This window comes from Diprion similis, chromosome 6 (assembly GCF_021155765.1).
Source record: "Diprion similis isolate iyDipSimi1 chromosome 6, iyDipSimi1.1, whole genome shotgun sequence".
In the NCBI taxonomy this organism is placed as follows: domain Eukaryota; kingdom Metazoa; phylum Arthropoda; class Insecta; order Hymenoptera; family Diprionidae; genus Diprion; species Diprion similis.
The window spans coordinates 20,411,160-20,427,327 of record NC_060110.1 but is presented as its reverse complement, the minus strand read 5'-3'; the positions used below and the strand labels follow the sequence as shown (position 1 = coordinate 20,427,327).

The window sequence follows — 16,168 nt, the reverse complement described above, 5'->3', positions numbered from 1 at the left end:
AACCGAACCGACGAATGAGTGGACTCCGCAACTCGTTTCAAACAACCTATTGCCGCACGCAAGAACGCCGGTGTTACACTTTAGAGCTCTGCGGATCCGAGCTCTGGCGCTTTGCATTTTTATCCCTCATTACTCAGGCCAGACACGCAAGCTCCAATTTTTCCATCTTTTATCCGACAACGATTGCTCGATCGCTCTATTTCTTACTCCCGATTTCGAGATGACCAGAGATCGGATCGAGATCATGATTCGTGAGACGAAGCTACGCACTGAGAGAATAAAGGCGTTGAATCAACTAAACATTTTGTTAGGTCAACAGATGTTGAATTGACACAAAGAACTATTGATTCAAGGACTTTTTTTCTCACAGTGCATTTATGCGGATTAAGTAAAAAAATTTACACTCAACATAAACTATGCGTTAAGCTCGATAATCTGGTTACTAGATTCTATCGACGACCGTCAGTTGGTATTCTCAAGATAAATGACCCGCTTGTTTTCACGTGCTGGCTTGATTATTTGTCTGATGAAAATCTCGTGTGCACGAGAGTTAATTTCTTGAAAAAACACAGAATTATTCTCATCATTTTCAAATTTAGAAACTGTGAATTTAGACACATTTTTCTGCAAGAATGTCGACTCATACGCGGTGACCTCGTTTGGTCAAGTTGCAGTAAAAACCTTCGCTTGCAGATGACGAAAAGTGATCAGCGTCTAAATAAACTCTTTTTTTTTGTACAGTCAAAGACGCGATATCGAGATATCATTTGATGGTTACTCATTCCCGGATGAAACGAAGGACTAACCAGTTTGTAAGCGAAACGGTTTTGGCCCTCTCGCGTAGATAACGAGTTTATAAGTACTCAACGAGACCCGAATACTAATACTAGAGAATTATAAAGCAGTGTAGTAATCCTGACAAAACGGAGAAAAAACAAAGTCATAATCGGTATAATAAATTACCGTAAAAAATTTCGTTCTATTTTTTTTCTCTTGCCATATGAGCATAAGATGTATATTACATTGATATTCCAAACGTGACGTTATTGTAAGCAGCTGACTGGTTTTTACTGGTTGAAACAAATTCCAAACTCTCATTACACGGAGTAATTAGTTTCACCTGCACTTATGAATCGGCACGAGAGACTCGAACTTTTCCTTTTATCATTTTAACCCGCGTATGTATAATAATATGTATCAAGTCGTTAGGTGGCAGTCAAATTTATATCTCACTTCAGTTTATAACGCATTTACTATTTTCACTAAATCAGAGTCTGTAATAAACGATTCATTATCAGACGCAGGTTTGTCGATAACTGTCATACCTGCGCTTAAAGACGACACAAGTAACCCGCGTTGAAGCACGCGATCAGATTTCGGTATCTGATAGCCAACCGAGGCGCCTGGCGATAAGTTCTTCAAAGTGTCAAGTGGCAATCCGCTGATTGTTCCGACCATTCGATGCAAACTGCATCGGTGCAGTCGAGCCGATAATCTCGTTTAGTAATCAAGTTCCGGGAACGGAGAAAGATAACTCGTCGAATCGCGACGGTATAATATAATCAAGAGTTTCGTTTTCTTCGTGATTGACAACTCGGTTTGTTGACTTACGATAAGACTCGAAAGACTCGATGAAGGTAAACATGACTCAGATTGGCTACTTCGTCAAAATTGACAAGTAAGAAGAGTCTGTGGAGTATTAATTAATCATTATCTCATCGAAGAAGAAAAAAGTGTCGTTCAACTATCACACGCGGGATGATTCATGACTCAATTTGGATGAATCACTTTCACCCGGTGGCTGCGTAATTTGTCGTCTTGAGATCATATTCGACATGACAAGCCATCGCGATAAGGTGGCGCCTCACAATCTTCGCGGAAAGAGTGCCGGAATTTAAATGGATTGCAAACAAAGATTGTGAAAATATTTGACTCGGCTAATATCCTGCCAATCTTCGTCACGCCGGCATGCCCGCCAAGGATACTCTCGACGAATTCTGATGCCTGGCTAAATATATAAAGGAAAAGCTGGCCGTTAGTGAAACGTCAAGCTCAAGCGTCAAGCAGACGGACGGGTCAACGTCAGGATATCCCTCGATAATTAATTTCTGTAACTCGATAAGACGGCGATAAAATTGTGGAAATAACTTTCCATAAAAAGTTGTAAGAGTTACATTATGCCAACACTTATGGAGTTGAAACTTCGTCCGAGGTTTCTGCAGTTTCTTGTGCGGATGTTGTGACCTTATAGATGTATAATGATCCGGTCGCTGTGGATTCTGCGGTGATTTGATAACGCAGTTGACTGACTATGACCATCTTGTTAACATGATGACCTTATCCGGAGAAATTACTTACGGTAATCCACATCCCGGACATCCCGTCCTTCGCATGGTGATAACGCCATCGGTAAGGATGGAATTTTTTTTCTTCTCGTCTAGACGATGCTCTCCGGAGGTCAATCGTGGAATCAAACTAATTGTTCCTCTCGACCAATTCCTGGGTCCTTAGCGGACCTGCACTCGTAAGGCTTGCCGGCAATGAGGCTATTTTTAAAAATTGCCCAATTAATTGCACAACTCGTCTGTAATGGAAGGCACGATGAATGAAGTAACACACAGTGTTGAAGAAAGTTGAGCATTCGCAAACACGTGTATATTATTGTTTGATGCAGTCATTAATTCTAATCGAGAAATTGTACTTTGGAATCTATAATGTTTCATTGTTGGAAGAAGATTGAAAAAGTGAGCGATTAATCTCATGCGTCCGGAAAGGCTGAAATCGGAATCTCAATCTCGGCAGCAGAAGGTCCGAATGAGCAAACGTACAGAAATAGTAGCACAGTCTTGACGTGTGGCATGAAATAATTTCTCACTTCACAAATCACCGATAAATTTCAGTTGAATTCGTTAGTTACGGTGGAGTTGAGCCTGGAAGTGAAGAAAAACATGGCTTGGGAGCGGAAAAAGTGTAAAAAATACGTCTACGGACGACGGATATCACTAGATGTTCGAAAATTCATGCGTAAAATGCTTTTTCCTTGGAAACGAGGCACGAAATCCGTTGAAATTCGGTCGCTCTTACGAGTTACGAGTTACGACACCTCAACGTTCTATCATTATTATCTTGCACTACGTAGGCGTTTCAGAGAAAACGAGGTGTGCGAGCTTTTTTTTACTATCGAATGACCTGACCTTACTCTCATTGTATGAACGATGCCTTGAGGCCACGGCTTCGGTTCCTGGCTTATAGAAATAATTTTTATATGTCAGTGACAATGCCTGGCCACATCTGTGCGGCATGCACTATTCACGCCGTTCCAATGCTCTGGATCCCATGCGTGTCGGTTTTCTTGTAACAGCAACTGCGGTCCGTTCTTCTGGCTGCCACATGTCTGCGCTCTGTATTCTGTCGACGTAAAACACTGGATACTCACTATATTGTCATAAAGATGTACGTATAGAAATTTGGTTGGCTCAATTTTGATATCCTTTCGGATAGGCGAAAGTCAGGGTTACGATCCACAATATCCTCTGAAAAATCCTGCTGGACAAAACCCCTCATGCAGAATTTTTATATTTTCACTCTGACTTTCACGAAATCGTCAAAATTACACACTTAACTGTCAATATTGTACATTTTTATTTAATTTAATCTGCATTTTTTTATTTTTATTTTGTCCTGCGTTCAAAGTTCGTACGTCATTGCGACGAAGGAATTGCTTCGACCTTATCGAAAGTGGCTGGAAAAACATCTTCCGTCGTGTAATAGAAACATGACATTCCGAAAGAAGGACAATTATGGACCAGTACGTCATAATTATAGATCGTTGATCAAATTTTATTTATCAAATCTGGTTCAGTCAATGGTCGAAATTGATGTTAAGCTTGTTAAGCTGTCTGTTCTTGCAATATATCAGCAATTTTTTCCCTCTTTTTAACGAAAAAACAAGGCATGTAAGAGCAGCAATCCTTTGCTAAGGTATAAACCGAATCTATTCAGACTGCAAGAAAACTTTTCAACCATCCGAATATACAAAGTGAATGGTTATTATTTTTCTTCACATCCAATGCATACAGAAAATTTCGAAGGCGATTTATTTTCAGCGTATGCCTCTCATTCCACGCTCCATTCATTGGATTTATGAGGATGAAAGAAACACGCGTAGATACTCGGCTTCTGGTTATTATTCGGCAAGATATCGATGCTTAAAAATCAGCCACACGACTCACCTATTTTTGGAATATTCAAAGGTAGGTATTACGGCGAACCTCGGTCAGCGAGGGACCCGATTTTCATCTCCGATCGTCGAAGGGCCTTGGGCCTTATGCTCGGGATGACGCAACGCCTGATCCCAGGGCCAGCAAAGCCCATTTCGTATTGGATACGCGGCCATAACTTATATATAAAACAAATTCTCTCTGTCGTGGACCTAGCGTTTCGATCTCATGAATTTTTATTCCCAACTAAACTGCTACACTGCGGGCCAGTCGACCAGACCAAACTTAACGTCTTCATATCGCGTTACTCAATTCCTCTAACGAATCTGTGGACTGTGTCTGTCGATGTAGGTAATCAATGTACCCCAATGACACACTGTGCCGACTGTGGCAAGCACTTAGGACAATTGTCGAATCGTAAATCACTTGAGACTCATTGATTCAAGATCTGATTGTTAAGCGAATTCGACGATTTATTGTGGGCAAATAAAAATCAGGATGAAAATCCTTGCAAGGACAATTCGTATCGATGTACATACATCCCGCTACAGACAAGAATCCACAGGCGAAACTACGATCTTGTCCTTTTCTAAGTGTCCAAAACATGTTTAAGTATCCCATGTGAGATCCCCTGTCGAAGGCATGGACGTCTGCAGGCCTAAGTGAGACGTTCAAGCTCTCCCCTGTAAATCCTCGTGACTACTTGAGCGAGATTGTTTATGCTTGGGCAATAAAGCAGGGCTTACAAATTGAGCTGACGATGAGTGAAGAGCCGTCTCTGTGTTTTATTCCTAAATACCGCGTCCAGCGACAAATTTTTATAATGTTAGAATTAATATTAGGTTCTTTGTACGAACATGACGAGTGGCTGTTGTAAATCAACTGACATTCAGTATTCCTCGGCAACTTGTGCTGATAATCATTAACTCCATGTATTTTGGTGAAATATTTCACAGCGTGAATCCAGTCTTAATATTTATGCATAAACTCAGCACGTTGAAACGATGATTCAGGAGAGTAAGCTAATTTCACGTGCGATTTATCTCTCTGTCATCAAATTATCGCCGTTGTTGAGCACAAATTTTTTTCTTTCATCAATAAAACTTACTACGTGAGTCATCGGTATAACGTTGCCACTGATTGGTATTCTGCTTTCGATTTATTACATTCGTCCCCCCACAACAAGCTCCAAGTTTTTTTTTATAACAAGTACGATCGATCACAAGACTTTTCACAGCATACATCGTTGATTCCAGAACTGATTGATTATGCTGCCAGAGGTCGGGGGTGAAATATTTTGGAAGTGGTGTATTGGCGTGGATAAATTGCCACCTTTCGAAAAATGCCGATCGGCGAAGTTCATCTTTAACTCCGGTACACTTTAATTCACACACATGAATCTACGTCTATATTTTATATCGTACGTGTATTTGGCTAACCGATAATAATTTGCACTCGGTGTAAGAACAATCCTCCGATTAGCCTGAATAACTTCCTCCTAGTTTCGGTGTTTTCATAATATCGAACGTTATGAATAGCTGCACTGGTTTCACCAGGGTCCGAATACAGTGCTCAGCTTGCATCACGATCTGGTTAGAAGGCTGATATCGAAAGATCTGTACAGGAATTAGCAAATCGTTAAAGCCGCTCATTTGCAACGTGGTGTTCAAGTTTATGAAGATTGCGTGACAATTAATTAGCAATTTCTACTAATTAAGCTCTTTGAAAAGTTCCCGATGGTGAAAATTGAGATGTGAAGAATTTAATTCGGGAGTTTCCTGCATATATTTTCACATTCTTGTATTACAGATAGAAAATCAATAGGACAGCTTAGATTTTGTAGCAGAAAAAGTAATAAAACACGTCTAATCTTCGATTCGTCATGAAGCCATTTGGCATTTTTGATTCGGCTCTGATTTAACCAAACTAACAATTTATATTGTATTTATATTTAGATCAGCGAATATTTTTTCATAGACTCGCAGATTACAGAGCAATATTTTCCAGTACCGTTATATATATTGCAGCCATTTTCAAATCACATCTCATTATCGTGTCAAAGTGTTGCTTGCTGCATCATTGGTTTACGGATACGGAGCGGTCGGTTTATTTGGTTTCCTCCGGAAACTGTGTAGCAGCTTGTATATCACATAAGAAATGTCCGTCAAAGCTGACATAAGTCTATTAAGTTACCACGGGGGTACTAGAAGACCTTTTTTTTCCTGTAAAACTTGACCGACGATTCTCAAATTTCAAGAACAAAATTTCGACAAAGGAAAAAGGGATGACCTGGGTCATCAGGTTTCGCCTTTCCACATGGTTAACCGGTCACTTAAATAAAACATAGTAGAATCACATTTGAAACATGAGTATAAAAAAAGATTTTATATCTTCAGAAAAAGGAATTACCGAGATTAACTCTATCGCAGTACTTTCCAACCGTGATGGAATTACCCACATCCAGATGTGTGAAGACTAAACCGCGGTTCAAAGGCTGATTGATAGGTGCAATTTACTTGTGGCATGTTTTATCACGTCGTGCAGATAATGGTGAATACAATTGCCTCTCACTGTACTTCTTCGATTCATCGTTACAACATGTAAGCAATAAAACAGAAACGTATTGTTTCAAGATTTCGGCGATGGTGTAAAACAAAGCGATTCCATCGCACGATGCCGATAGAAATTTAAGAGTTTCAATGGTCGAATGGCCATTACAATAACGGCGGAGTACGAGGAAGAATGAATAAGTAAAAGATTGGCGCAGTTGAAGAAGGAAAAAAAGAGACACAACTGGTCGTAAAAGTCAAGATTGGTTGCCAGGTAACAGGGGACAGACGTATTTTTATCATTATTTACCTCACGTTGAAAATTTTAAAAGCTGTTCAAATAACGGGCGATCGGCGAATGCAAGCTTTTTCGGGACGTGCGAATATTTGCGTAACATGCATACCTACAGCCGAGCATTTTAATGGGATGATTATGGAACGTGCGAGTCCGCGCGACTCGTCGCGGTTTCGTCGTCACTCTTTCAACACCAAAAGCTCGACGGCAGAGCGTGAAGTAAGTCACCAGGTCGAAACGATTAATTGTATACCTGTCTCAATTCATTCTTAAACCGAGTCTGATGAATAGCTGCAGGTTTGCCAGACCAGCGATTGTCTCCAGCAGCTCTCAGCTCACTAAAAGCAAAATCTTTCAGGTAACCGCGAACAAGCGACTCTAGTAACAGTACCTATAACAAACGTCTTGGACAATTGCGTAAGTCATTGATGGCAAGTATTTCTGGTGACGTCTACCTCGCACAAAAGTGGCTGATGCATGACTTTCAGACTTGGCGAACGAAGCGTATCTCCAAAAACATGTTTTTCTCATCAACGTGTACTCGCGGATTGCATTTTTTTCGCGCCACAGACTACTTTGATAAATTCTGAATGGCGGTGTTCGACGAGCGGACTTGCCAACTCGAAAATACAGTTTTTGCTACCATCTATGGACAGGCTTGCTCCGAATTCTGCACGCTTTTTGGAGCGGTGACGTGGCGTCCGTTCTCTGCAGGTAGCCGATATCCTTGGAAGCGTGCACAGCCGAATTAAGGACTATGGTCCAGATTGCAAATAGGCGCCGGGTCGAAAGACTTTCGTAATATCACATTCATCGTGTGTAGTCATGCAGCTTCGTACACATTAGACGTATTATTCATGTACCCTGCGTGTCGCGTTCGTCACAATACGCGGTTTGAATATTTCGAACCTTTTGTAAGTAAAGTATATACTCAACGCCCGTGTCTACCGGCTTTGGGAGTGTTTCAACGTGCCATGACGTCACGCTGAAAGAGAAGTGGATCGTAAAAGAAACCGCAATAAAAATCTCACCACCACCACTGGCAGAGTTGCAACCATCGTATTACGCCCTGTTTAAATAACCGAATAACCGAACTGTATTGTCCAAATACTGATCCAAACACTTCTCAGGTGTAAATTCTGGATTGGCTTTATAATTGAATAGCCTGCGGCGTCGATCTTCGCCTCAATGATACCGATGACAAATAAGAGGAAGCAAAATCTTCTGATTAATAAACAATACTTTTCGAAGTATTATGCCTGAATGATCGCGTGATTTGGTTGCCGGTGTTGTCGTCCAAGTCTTCTTAACGACCGTCGGACTGTTTACGACCGAGACATGGTCGCGGTTTAAGTCTACGGTTTCACCTCGAGACATAATTTTTTCATCACCAGGTGTCATGTCTTCGTACCAGAATGCGAAACACTCATAAAGGGAACCGTTGCGTCATGGTTTATTTATGAGATCACTCCCGTGACGTAATTTCCGTGACAAGGTAACGGGCTGCTGGTACCTTATCAGTTGATTAGCATTCAGCGTGTACTGCATGTTATACTTGTTTGCAATGTAAATAAAAATCATGTTCCGAAGATTGGATGATCTTCGTTGCGAACAACGTTGTTCGACATTTTAAACGAAGTATTATTTTCTGGGATTCATTTCGACGAAACGAATCAGTCTTGGTGGTAATGATCGACGTAGGAACATTATTAAAAATTCCTCCCGAAGATTTGTCGTTTTATGCGAAAGGCCACGGCGTTTACAAGAATTGAACAGTATTCACAGGTATTTTCGCCGTGCTGAGAGATAACTTTGGATAATCGATAGCCAAGCCGTGCCATGGCAACGAATATTGTTAGGACAATGAGGTCAGTTTCAGAATGCTGCTTCTTTACTGTACCGCGTAACTTGGTCGTCAATCACAAGAGGTGACGGACTTGTGACGAAAAAATAACACAAAATGGGTAACACCGAAAGCAATGTTACAAGTGGCGTAAAGAAACAGACGGACACGTCGTCAATCTTGCTGTACAAACTGGTAGATCTGAAAGGTGAGCAAAATTTGGATGCCCGGAAAAAATACTCCGTAAACGATCTTTGCAATAATGATTCTATTTAGATTAATTAAGTAAGTTAGGTGAGAAGTGAATGCGAGAGTGACAAAGTGACGTCATCAAAGATGCGCGGCAATCTTGCGGTAAATTTCGGAAGTGAACGCGATATTCATTCGCGTTTCTTTCGACTGTCACTCTAATTACAAATGTTGCGAGTTTAAAACACTCGCACTTCTGGTAACGGAATCCCGGGCTCATTTCCATATTTACGAATATACGTAACAATGCAATGATAAATTATGTCAGGACTGGGCTATTTATACAGGGGCGAAGCTATATGCGGCTAGAGTACGAAAATAAAGCTGGCGTTCCTGAAATTTTTCGGCCTCTATCTCTTTATTCGTCTCTGCCATAAGCGCGTCGGCGTCCATGCGTAATCGGCAAGTGAAGTGCTAACGGCTGAGCAGTTCGAGTGTCCGCAGACTCAGGATAATATATTACACCGGAATGCTTGCAGTAGTGACGTAATTTGGCCGACGTTCCATTAGAGATATTATTTTGGCCAGGCTGCCTGTAATTATCAATATTTAGTTCCACCACCCGTTCCTCTCCTCTGATGCGGTTTAACGACGCACGTCCGACTATCGCTTTCGATCGCTAACGCACGTACCTATAGCGAAATTCCTGTACCGCAAGCCGGCGATTTGCAAACAGTTTATTAACTTCCTCCAGCTTGTAATATGAATACCCTCCAATTTTCGACAATATTTGCTCACTAATTATACAGGCGGAGGTCTCCTCGTTGACATGATGAAGAGAGCTGCTCAAACGAAACAGTTTGCCGAGCTTGACCACGCGATGAGGACGAAAGTCGAACCCTTTTTGTACAACAAGGGCAAAGGGAAGTGGATACCGATCAGCAAACTGGTCCTCTTACGCAACAAGGAACGACCTAGACATAAAATGGTAGGATATGGGCAGTAGTAAAACGTCCGCTCCAACTTTTAACACAGCGTTAAGTCTCTTCGAAAATTTTCAGTTACCAGTGCTAAGAGCCATGGAAAATCCAGGCGAATACGACATCGACAAAGACCTTGGCGACGAGGAGATCGACGAGGACAATATAGGTTCGCACATTTATTCCACCATTTTTGTTTCGCCAAGTGGTCGTGAGACGTTTTTAGTAATGTAGCATTTTATTACTAGATAAAAGCAAGTACAGAGAAGTCTGTTGGTCTTTGAGCGAAAGAGGCGCGGTTGGGGAGACCATTTTGCATCTTTGCATGCTAAACGCAACGGCGATTCACGCTGACTTGGCCAAACGTCTCTTGAGGTTCTATCCAAAGCTGATCAACGACATTTACATCAGTGACGAGTACTATGGTGGGTTGACGAGCTTGAAGAAGGTCAACAAAGCATGCAGGTTCGAATAAAAATCAGATTTACCTTATCGTTCGGGAAACGATTCCAGGCGAAAACGTACTGCATATCGCAATCGTCAACGAAGATCCTGCGATGGTGAAATTCTTACTAGACAGTGGAGCAGACGTCCACGAGAGATGTTTTGGGAATTTCATGTGCCCCGAGGATCAAAAAGCGTCAAGAGCCGACAGTATGGAACATGAATGGGTTTGCGTCGCACCGGAAACGAATTACAAAGGGTATAAGATATACATACTCATTTCGCAGTGCTCTTCTCGTATTACACAATCATTTTTTATCGTCACAGTTACGTTTACTGGGGAGAGTATCCGTTGAGTTTTGCCGCTTGTCTTGGCCAGGAAGAATGTTATCGTTTGATGCTCGCGCGAGGTGCTGATCCTGACAAGCAGGACACAAACGGCAACACGGTTCTACACATGTTGGTCATTTATCAAAAACTTGTGAGTGATACGAATTGGAATCGTTTAGCGGAGAGCCTGGAGATTGGTGTCGTCTCTTATCTGACGTTTCGTGCTCGTTTAGGCAACCTTTGACATGGCCTACGAAGTGGGGGCGTCACTAGCGATCAGAAACGTTCAATTTTTGACACCATTGACTCTGGCTGCGAAATTGGCGCGAATCGAGATGTTTTTCCACATTTTAAACATCGAAAGAGAGATATATTGGCAAATCGGTAGCATCACTTGCGCAGCTTATCCTCTATCGCTGATTGATACCATAGATATTGCCACCGGTAGAATAAGCAACAATTCTGCTCTGAATTTGGTCGTCTTTGGTGTAAGTTTGCCTAAAATTCACACGTGCCGTTACGGCACAGACATAATTTCATCACTCTGGTCATTGGTTTTAGGACAAAGATGAACATTTGGAACTGATGGACGGCGTGCTGGTGGATCTTTTAAATGCAAAGTGGAACACGTTTGTCAAATCAAGGTAAACCAATGGAATGTTGTAAACAAGCCCACCATGCGCGTCTCGAGTGTACTCCACCTCGATACTATGACGTTATTTACGATACGTTGATCTCATCGCTCCATTCCTAAGATTTCTACGTGATTCGACTAAAATCGAACGCTTCTCAACGGAGAGAAAGAGCCCAATGCTATCCAAATCTGACCCTAATTTATTCAACTGAATAATATTCACAGGTTCTATCGGCAGTACTTCTTGTTCTGCTTCTACTTCTTAATTTCCTTGGTCAGCTTCACCCTTAGACCAGGACCAGTGACTAAAGCGGCGCCTACGTCGAGTCCGCTGTCCCTGTCAACGGTTGAGGAAATTTCGAGGCTAGCTAAAAATTTGACGACATCTCTTGCCTCGAACATAACATCGTTAGTGAGCATTTCGCCGGGCGCGGTAAGCTGGCTAAGTTCTCAAATAGCATTGAACATCACTTCGTCACTGGAAGAGATTCTCGTCGCATTGCTGCTAAGAGGGCTTTCAACAACGGAATCAAGCGTGACCGAGATCATTTCTCGTTCGGATGAAAATTTCACAACTGTTAGCGAAAATGTGACCACTGGTTTCGACTACCTGTCCACAGCTGTCTACAGCATTTTGACTGAAAACACAACTTTATTCGGCTTAAACTGGACCACCCTTGCTTCAGACGTTGAGAATGGAGGCAGCTGGTAATGCATAATCACTCGTACTGTCAAAGCTAGGCATAAATAGTAATAAATAAACAGTAAACCTAGTGCATGGTCGTAGGTGGAACGCATTGACGACTGAATGCCGGCTGATGGACGTGACGGGAAGTGCTGCAAAGGTCCGACTGGTTGCCGAAATTCTAATGGAGCTCGGGGCGATTTTATACATAGCGGCGGCCCTACGAGAGGCGAGATTTCTCGGGCTTAATATGTTTATAGAAAACCTGGTCAGTTCGCTGGAGAAAGAGGAACGTCGTTTCCATTGCGGTTTACAAGATTTACGAGTCAGAAGCATGGTGAAGTCCGATCGAAACCTTTTGTTTAACAGATGACCGCACCGTCCCGGGTGATGTTCCTATTCTCGTGCGCCATATTGCTCTCTTTCCCAATTTTGAGGCTGACTTGTGCCGACGAGGTTGAAGACATGCTGGCTGTTGTCGTGATGCTGACCCTGGCACCATACTTCTTGTTTTTCTGCAGAGGATTCAAGACCGTCGGTCCCTTCGTCGTAATGATATACAGGATGATAATGGGTGACCTTTTGAGATTCGTATCGATATATATGGTCTTCGTTATGGGATTCTCGCAAGGTAGAATATCTCGCTTTGATTTACGTCGTTCGGATCAACGTCTGCCGTTAAGTCCGGGTCGCAATCTCTTTCCCTTTTACATACCGCATCTGGGATTGTACGTAGTGGAATAAATTACGTTGGTTTATGTCCTTAACATTGAGAACATCCCACGCTCTAATGTTGACATGTTTTACATCTTGCCCACGCTCTATTCGAAGGGACAATGCCACTGATCCTCACTCTGGTCAGCACTCATTTGGCCTTAATATTGATTATGCGGCACGCGATGATGTCAGCGAAAGATCGAGCGGCCGGTGTTGTCACGTGACAAAGCCTGAATGTCACAACCTGTTGCTCAAATTCACATTTTTATTCATACATCTATTCGAGATTTTTTCAAACAAAATATGAAAAACTGCAACTTGTGTTCTTGTGATTTGACCGAACAGAAAAGACTTGACTTAGTATATCAGAATTGAAGAAGAGTAGAGCCTGAGGATTTTTTAGGCATAATTATAACACTGTGCGGTAGGAAAACTCTGAAACAAAACTTAACGTTTTTCAGCCTACTATATAATCTTTCTTTCTTTCAACAAAAACGGTACAGAACCTGATAATCCTGTACCTTCTCCAATGGAAAGTATAATGGCCATGTTTTTGATGAGCATGACTAATTTTGGAGATTATTACGGTGCTTTTGAGAACACTCATCATAGAACAGAAGCTAAGGTATCATCTTTCACTTCCCACGTACAATATTGAAATGATCTTTGAGATTCATGTAGAGCTTCGTTTCATTACAGTGTCTTTTCGTCGTGTACATGGCCATTGTAGCGATCTTATTGGTCAACATGTTGATCGCTATGATGGGCAACACTTACCAAAAAATCGCCGAGACCCGGAACGAGTGGCAAAGACAGGTACGCGATAGTCGAGTTGTTTGTTTCGATTACGATTCGTTGGTGTGGTACAATTTCTCAAGCGAATCTTCGATCTTGGTTAACTGCTAATTTAACCAGAAAAACGTTGTACGACTGGTCAGTAACTGTCTTCTCGTCGGTTAGATAATCGTACGTCGTTAACGAGGCGCCGGCGTAACTTGACACTATAATTTATCTAATTAATGTCTCTAACCCTGGTCCAAAGAATTTACATACCAAACTGGATTTTCAATAAATTTTTATTAATCGATCTCTCAGTGGGCCAGAATAGTTTTGGTCGTTGAGAGAGGCGTGAGTCCAACTGAAAGACTGAAAAAATTAATGGACTATTCCCAACCGATGTCCGATGGACGGAGAGCTCTGGTGCTCAGATTGAACCAATCCGTAAGCCGTTTGCTTTTCTCCGTAATAATGACCAAAATACGAACATCACAAAAATTCTATGAAATGCATTTCTTTACAGGAGGCAGACAAGGAAGAGATGAAGGAAATATTGGAAATGAAGAGGGTTCACGACAGGTTGGTTAAGAAACGCAAGGAAAAGATCCATGAGAACGAAATGAAAAAATTTTCTGCACAAACGAATTCTGTGCTTGGAAAAGACCTGCAAATGAACGAGAGTGTGGCATGAGAAGGTACGTTAGTCACGCACTGAAAACTGAATTTGACGCAGTGAGTATAATAAAAGAGTTAAAACGAAACTGGAATAACTCGTTGCATCAAAAAATTCGAAACAGATTTCGAACATGACTTTTTTCTTTTATTTTATACGGAAGAATAGGACAATAAAAAGACACGCATATAATACGGTTTCGAATTTTACGAATGTTTAACAGACATTGAATACCTTGTTCAAGATGCCATTCCTTAAATCACATTCAACTAATGTACATTATACAGTGATGGCAGGTTCTTCTACATCTTTTCTCTTATACTATTTGTAAAATTTATTTTCTAGAATATTATTGGCAGGAAAATATTTTGGTTTTATTCATCAGTTATCAGGTGAAGAAATTCGCAGCTGGTACTTTGATGGGCATTTGATGCATCATCTCGGCCTTTTCGGAAATAATGTACAACAGACGATTCGACTTGTTCGAGGTAGCCAGCGACTTTCGAGTTCTTCTCGACGATCGTGATCTCGGTATGTTCAGTGTGGGAAATTCCATAAATTTCGAAGAGCACAAGGCTGCGGAGGAAAACATTGTTCCGTGGGGCGTTTCGTTCTGGATCGGGAACGAAGGAGTCTGGAGCATAAAAATTTCCGAGATGCAGTCGTAGAGAGCGTAATAACTAAATATAGAAATTAAATGGCGCGTAAATTGTTGCGTGCAGCGAGCATTTAGCACATCAGACACATCGCACTCATCGCCGTAGGAATTTTGCAGAGTTCTCAAAACAATCACGGAGAAATGAGGGCGAAGCTTTCAAATAAAGAGATTGACAGGAGGGTTTTCGAAGCTGAATACAAACCGAATGAAACGAATTTTATGGCTCCTTGCAATCGAGCCATACGGTTGTCAGTGACGTCACAAGGCGTGCAAGCATCTGGCGTCGCGACGCCGAGTCTTTGTTGGACGTGAAATCTCTCAACTTAGAAGTGAAAGCAAAACGGCAAAGCTGCATTTAGCATCGGTATAGTCGTGACTGCCACGAGTCAATATGCAACCATAGACAGATAAGTGAGAACTAATTAGTCGATTTGAAAATCAAAGATACAAGCTTATAATTATTAGGGGGAAATCAAGTTATTTTTCGAAATACTTTCCTCGGTCTTTTCTCCGAACATTTCATACTACGATCGTCGATTACCACTTAATACCGAAGATTAACGAGCGTGTTGACTTCAGCTATCATATCGAGCTTCGGATTGAAAGACAGAAGGGGACCGAGAATAAAGAATAACAAGATTACTCAGAGACATGGAAATTAACACTTATAATCACGGTTAAAAACGAACGCAAGGCCTTCGAGGGATAAAATATAGCACAATCCTATAAATATCTATGAATAACCGTTCTGCAGGTACCTGCACATACCAGCCTATGTATATATATATATATATATATATATATATATATATATACACCCCACAATTACATCACCTTGATACGGTAAATGATTAACAGATTACGCAACTCAACTAGTCATACATGCAGTCGACAATGTGCGATGGTGCACGTGCAGTTATTCCGCCACTGCAAGAGTCTCCAATAAATTATAGACATACCTTGTTATAGATGGCTGCAGAATTTTGGAGGGCGCAGGTGGATTGAGACGAATTGTTTTTACATTGCACCGAACGCATTTCAGCCGCAGACTCTTTGGCCTCTGTTGCTCGGTCAATTGAAGTCGAGCTCTGCTTGTTCTGGAAGGATTTTAAGTAAGCTTTCGGAGATGATGCCGGAGTCGTCAACGATGCCTTCATCTCCGAGAATGTCGACG

General features: G+C 41.6%; 1 protein-coding gene across 3 annotated transcripts; it reads left to right on the top strand.

Moving 5' to 3' along the window:
- The first annotated feature begins 8,805 nt into the window (after positions 1-8,805).
- LOC124406867 (transient receptor potential cation channel subfamily V member 5) lies at positions 8,806-14,423 on the top strand. 3 transcript variants are annotated; one of them, XR_006929265.1, is made up of 15 exons: positions 8,806-9,115; positions 9,906-10,084; positions 10,158-10,245; positions 10,325-10,501; positions 10,590-10,779; positions 10,848-11,001; positions 11,084-11,338; positions 11,412-11,494; positions 11,710-12,192; positions 12,272-12,437; positions 12,539-12,800; positions 13,348-13,511; positions 13,586-13,698; positions 13,982-14,107; positions 14,187-14,233. XR_006929265.1 is itself a non-coding variant. In XM_046882515.1 (15 exons), exons 1-15 carry the CDS (start codon positions 9,025-9,027, stop codon positions 14,352-14,354), a joined length of 2,703 nt encoding a protein of 900 aa, XP_046738471.1. In that variant the 5' UTR covers positions 8,806-9,024; the 3' UTR covers positions 14,355-14,423. The 3 variants fall into 3 exon arrangements, 2 of the variants coding, with proteins under 2 accessions (XP_046738471.1, XP_046738472.1); XM_046882515.1 differs by having other exon boundaries at positions 13,586-13,702; positions 14,187-14,423; XM_046882516.1 differs by lacking the exon at positions 10,325-10,501 and having other exon boundaries at positions 13,586-13,702; positions 14,187-14,423.
- Positions 14,424-16,168: the final 1,745 nt, after the last annotated feature.

What these genes read in the sequence shown, in the direction of transcription:
- LOC124406867 (XM_046882515.1), top strand. Translation starts at nt 9,025, where the DNA reads ATGGGTAACACCGAAAGCAATGTTACAAGTGGCGTAAAGAAACAGACG. An exon ending in CGTTATGGGATTCTCGCAAG is followed by an intron (nt 12,801 to 13,347) that starts GTAGAATATCTC and finishes AACGTTTTTCAG; the next exon opens with CCTACTATATAATCTTTCTT. An exon ending in GGAACGAGTGGCAAAGACAG is followed by an intron (nt 13,703 to 13,981) that starts GTACGCGATAGT and finishes TCGATCTCTCAG; the next exon opens with TGGGCCAGAATAGTTTTGGT.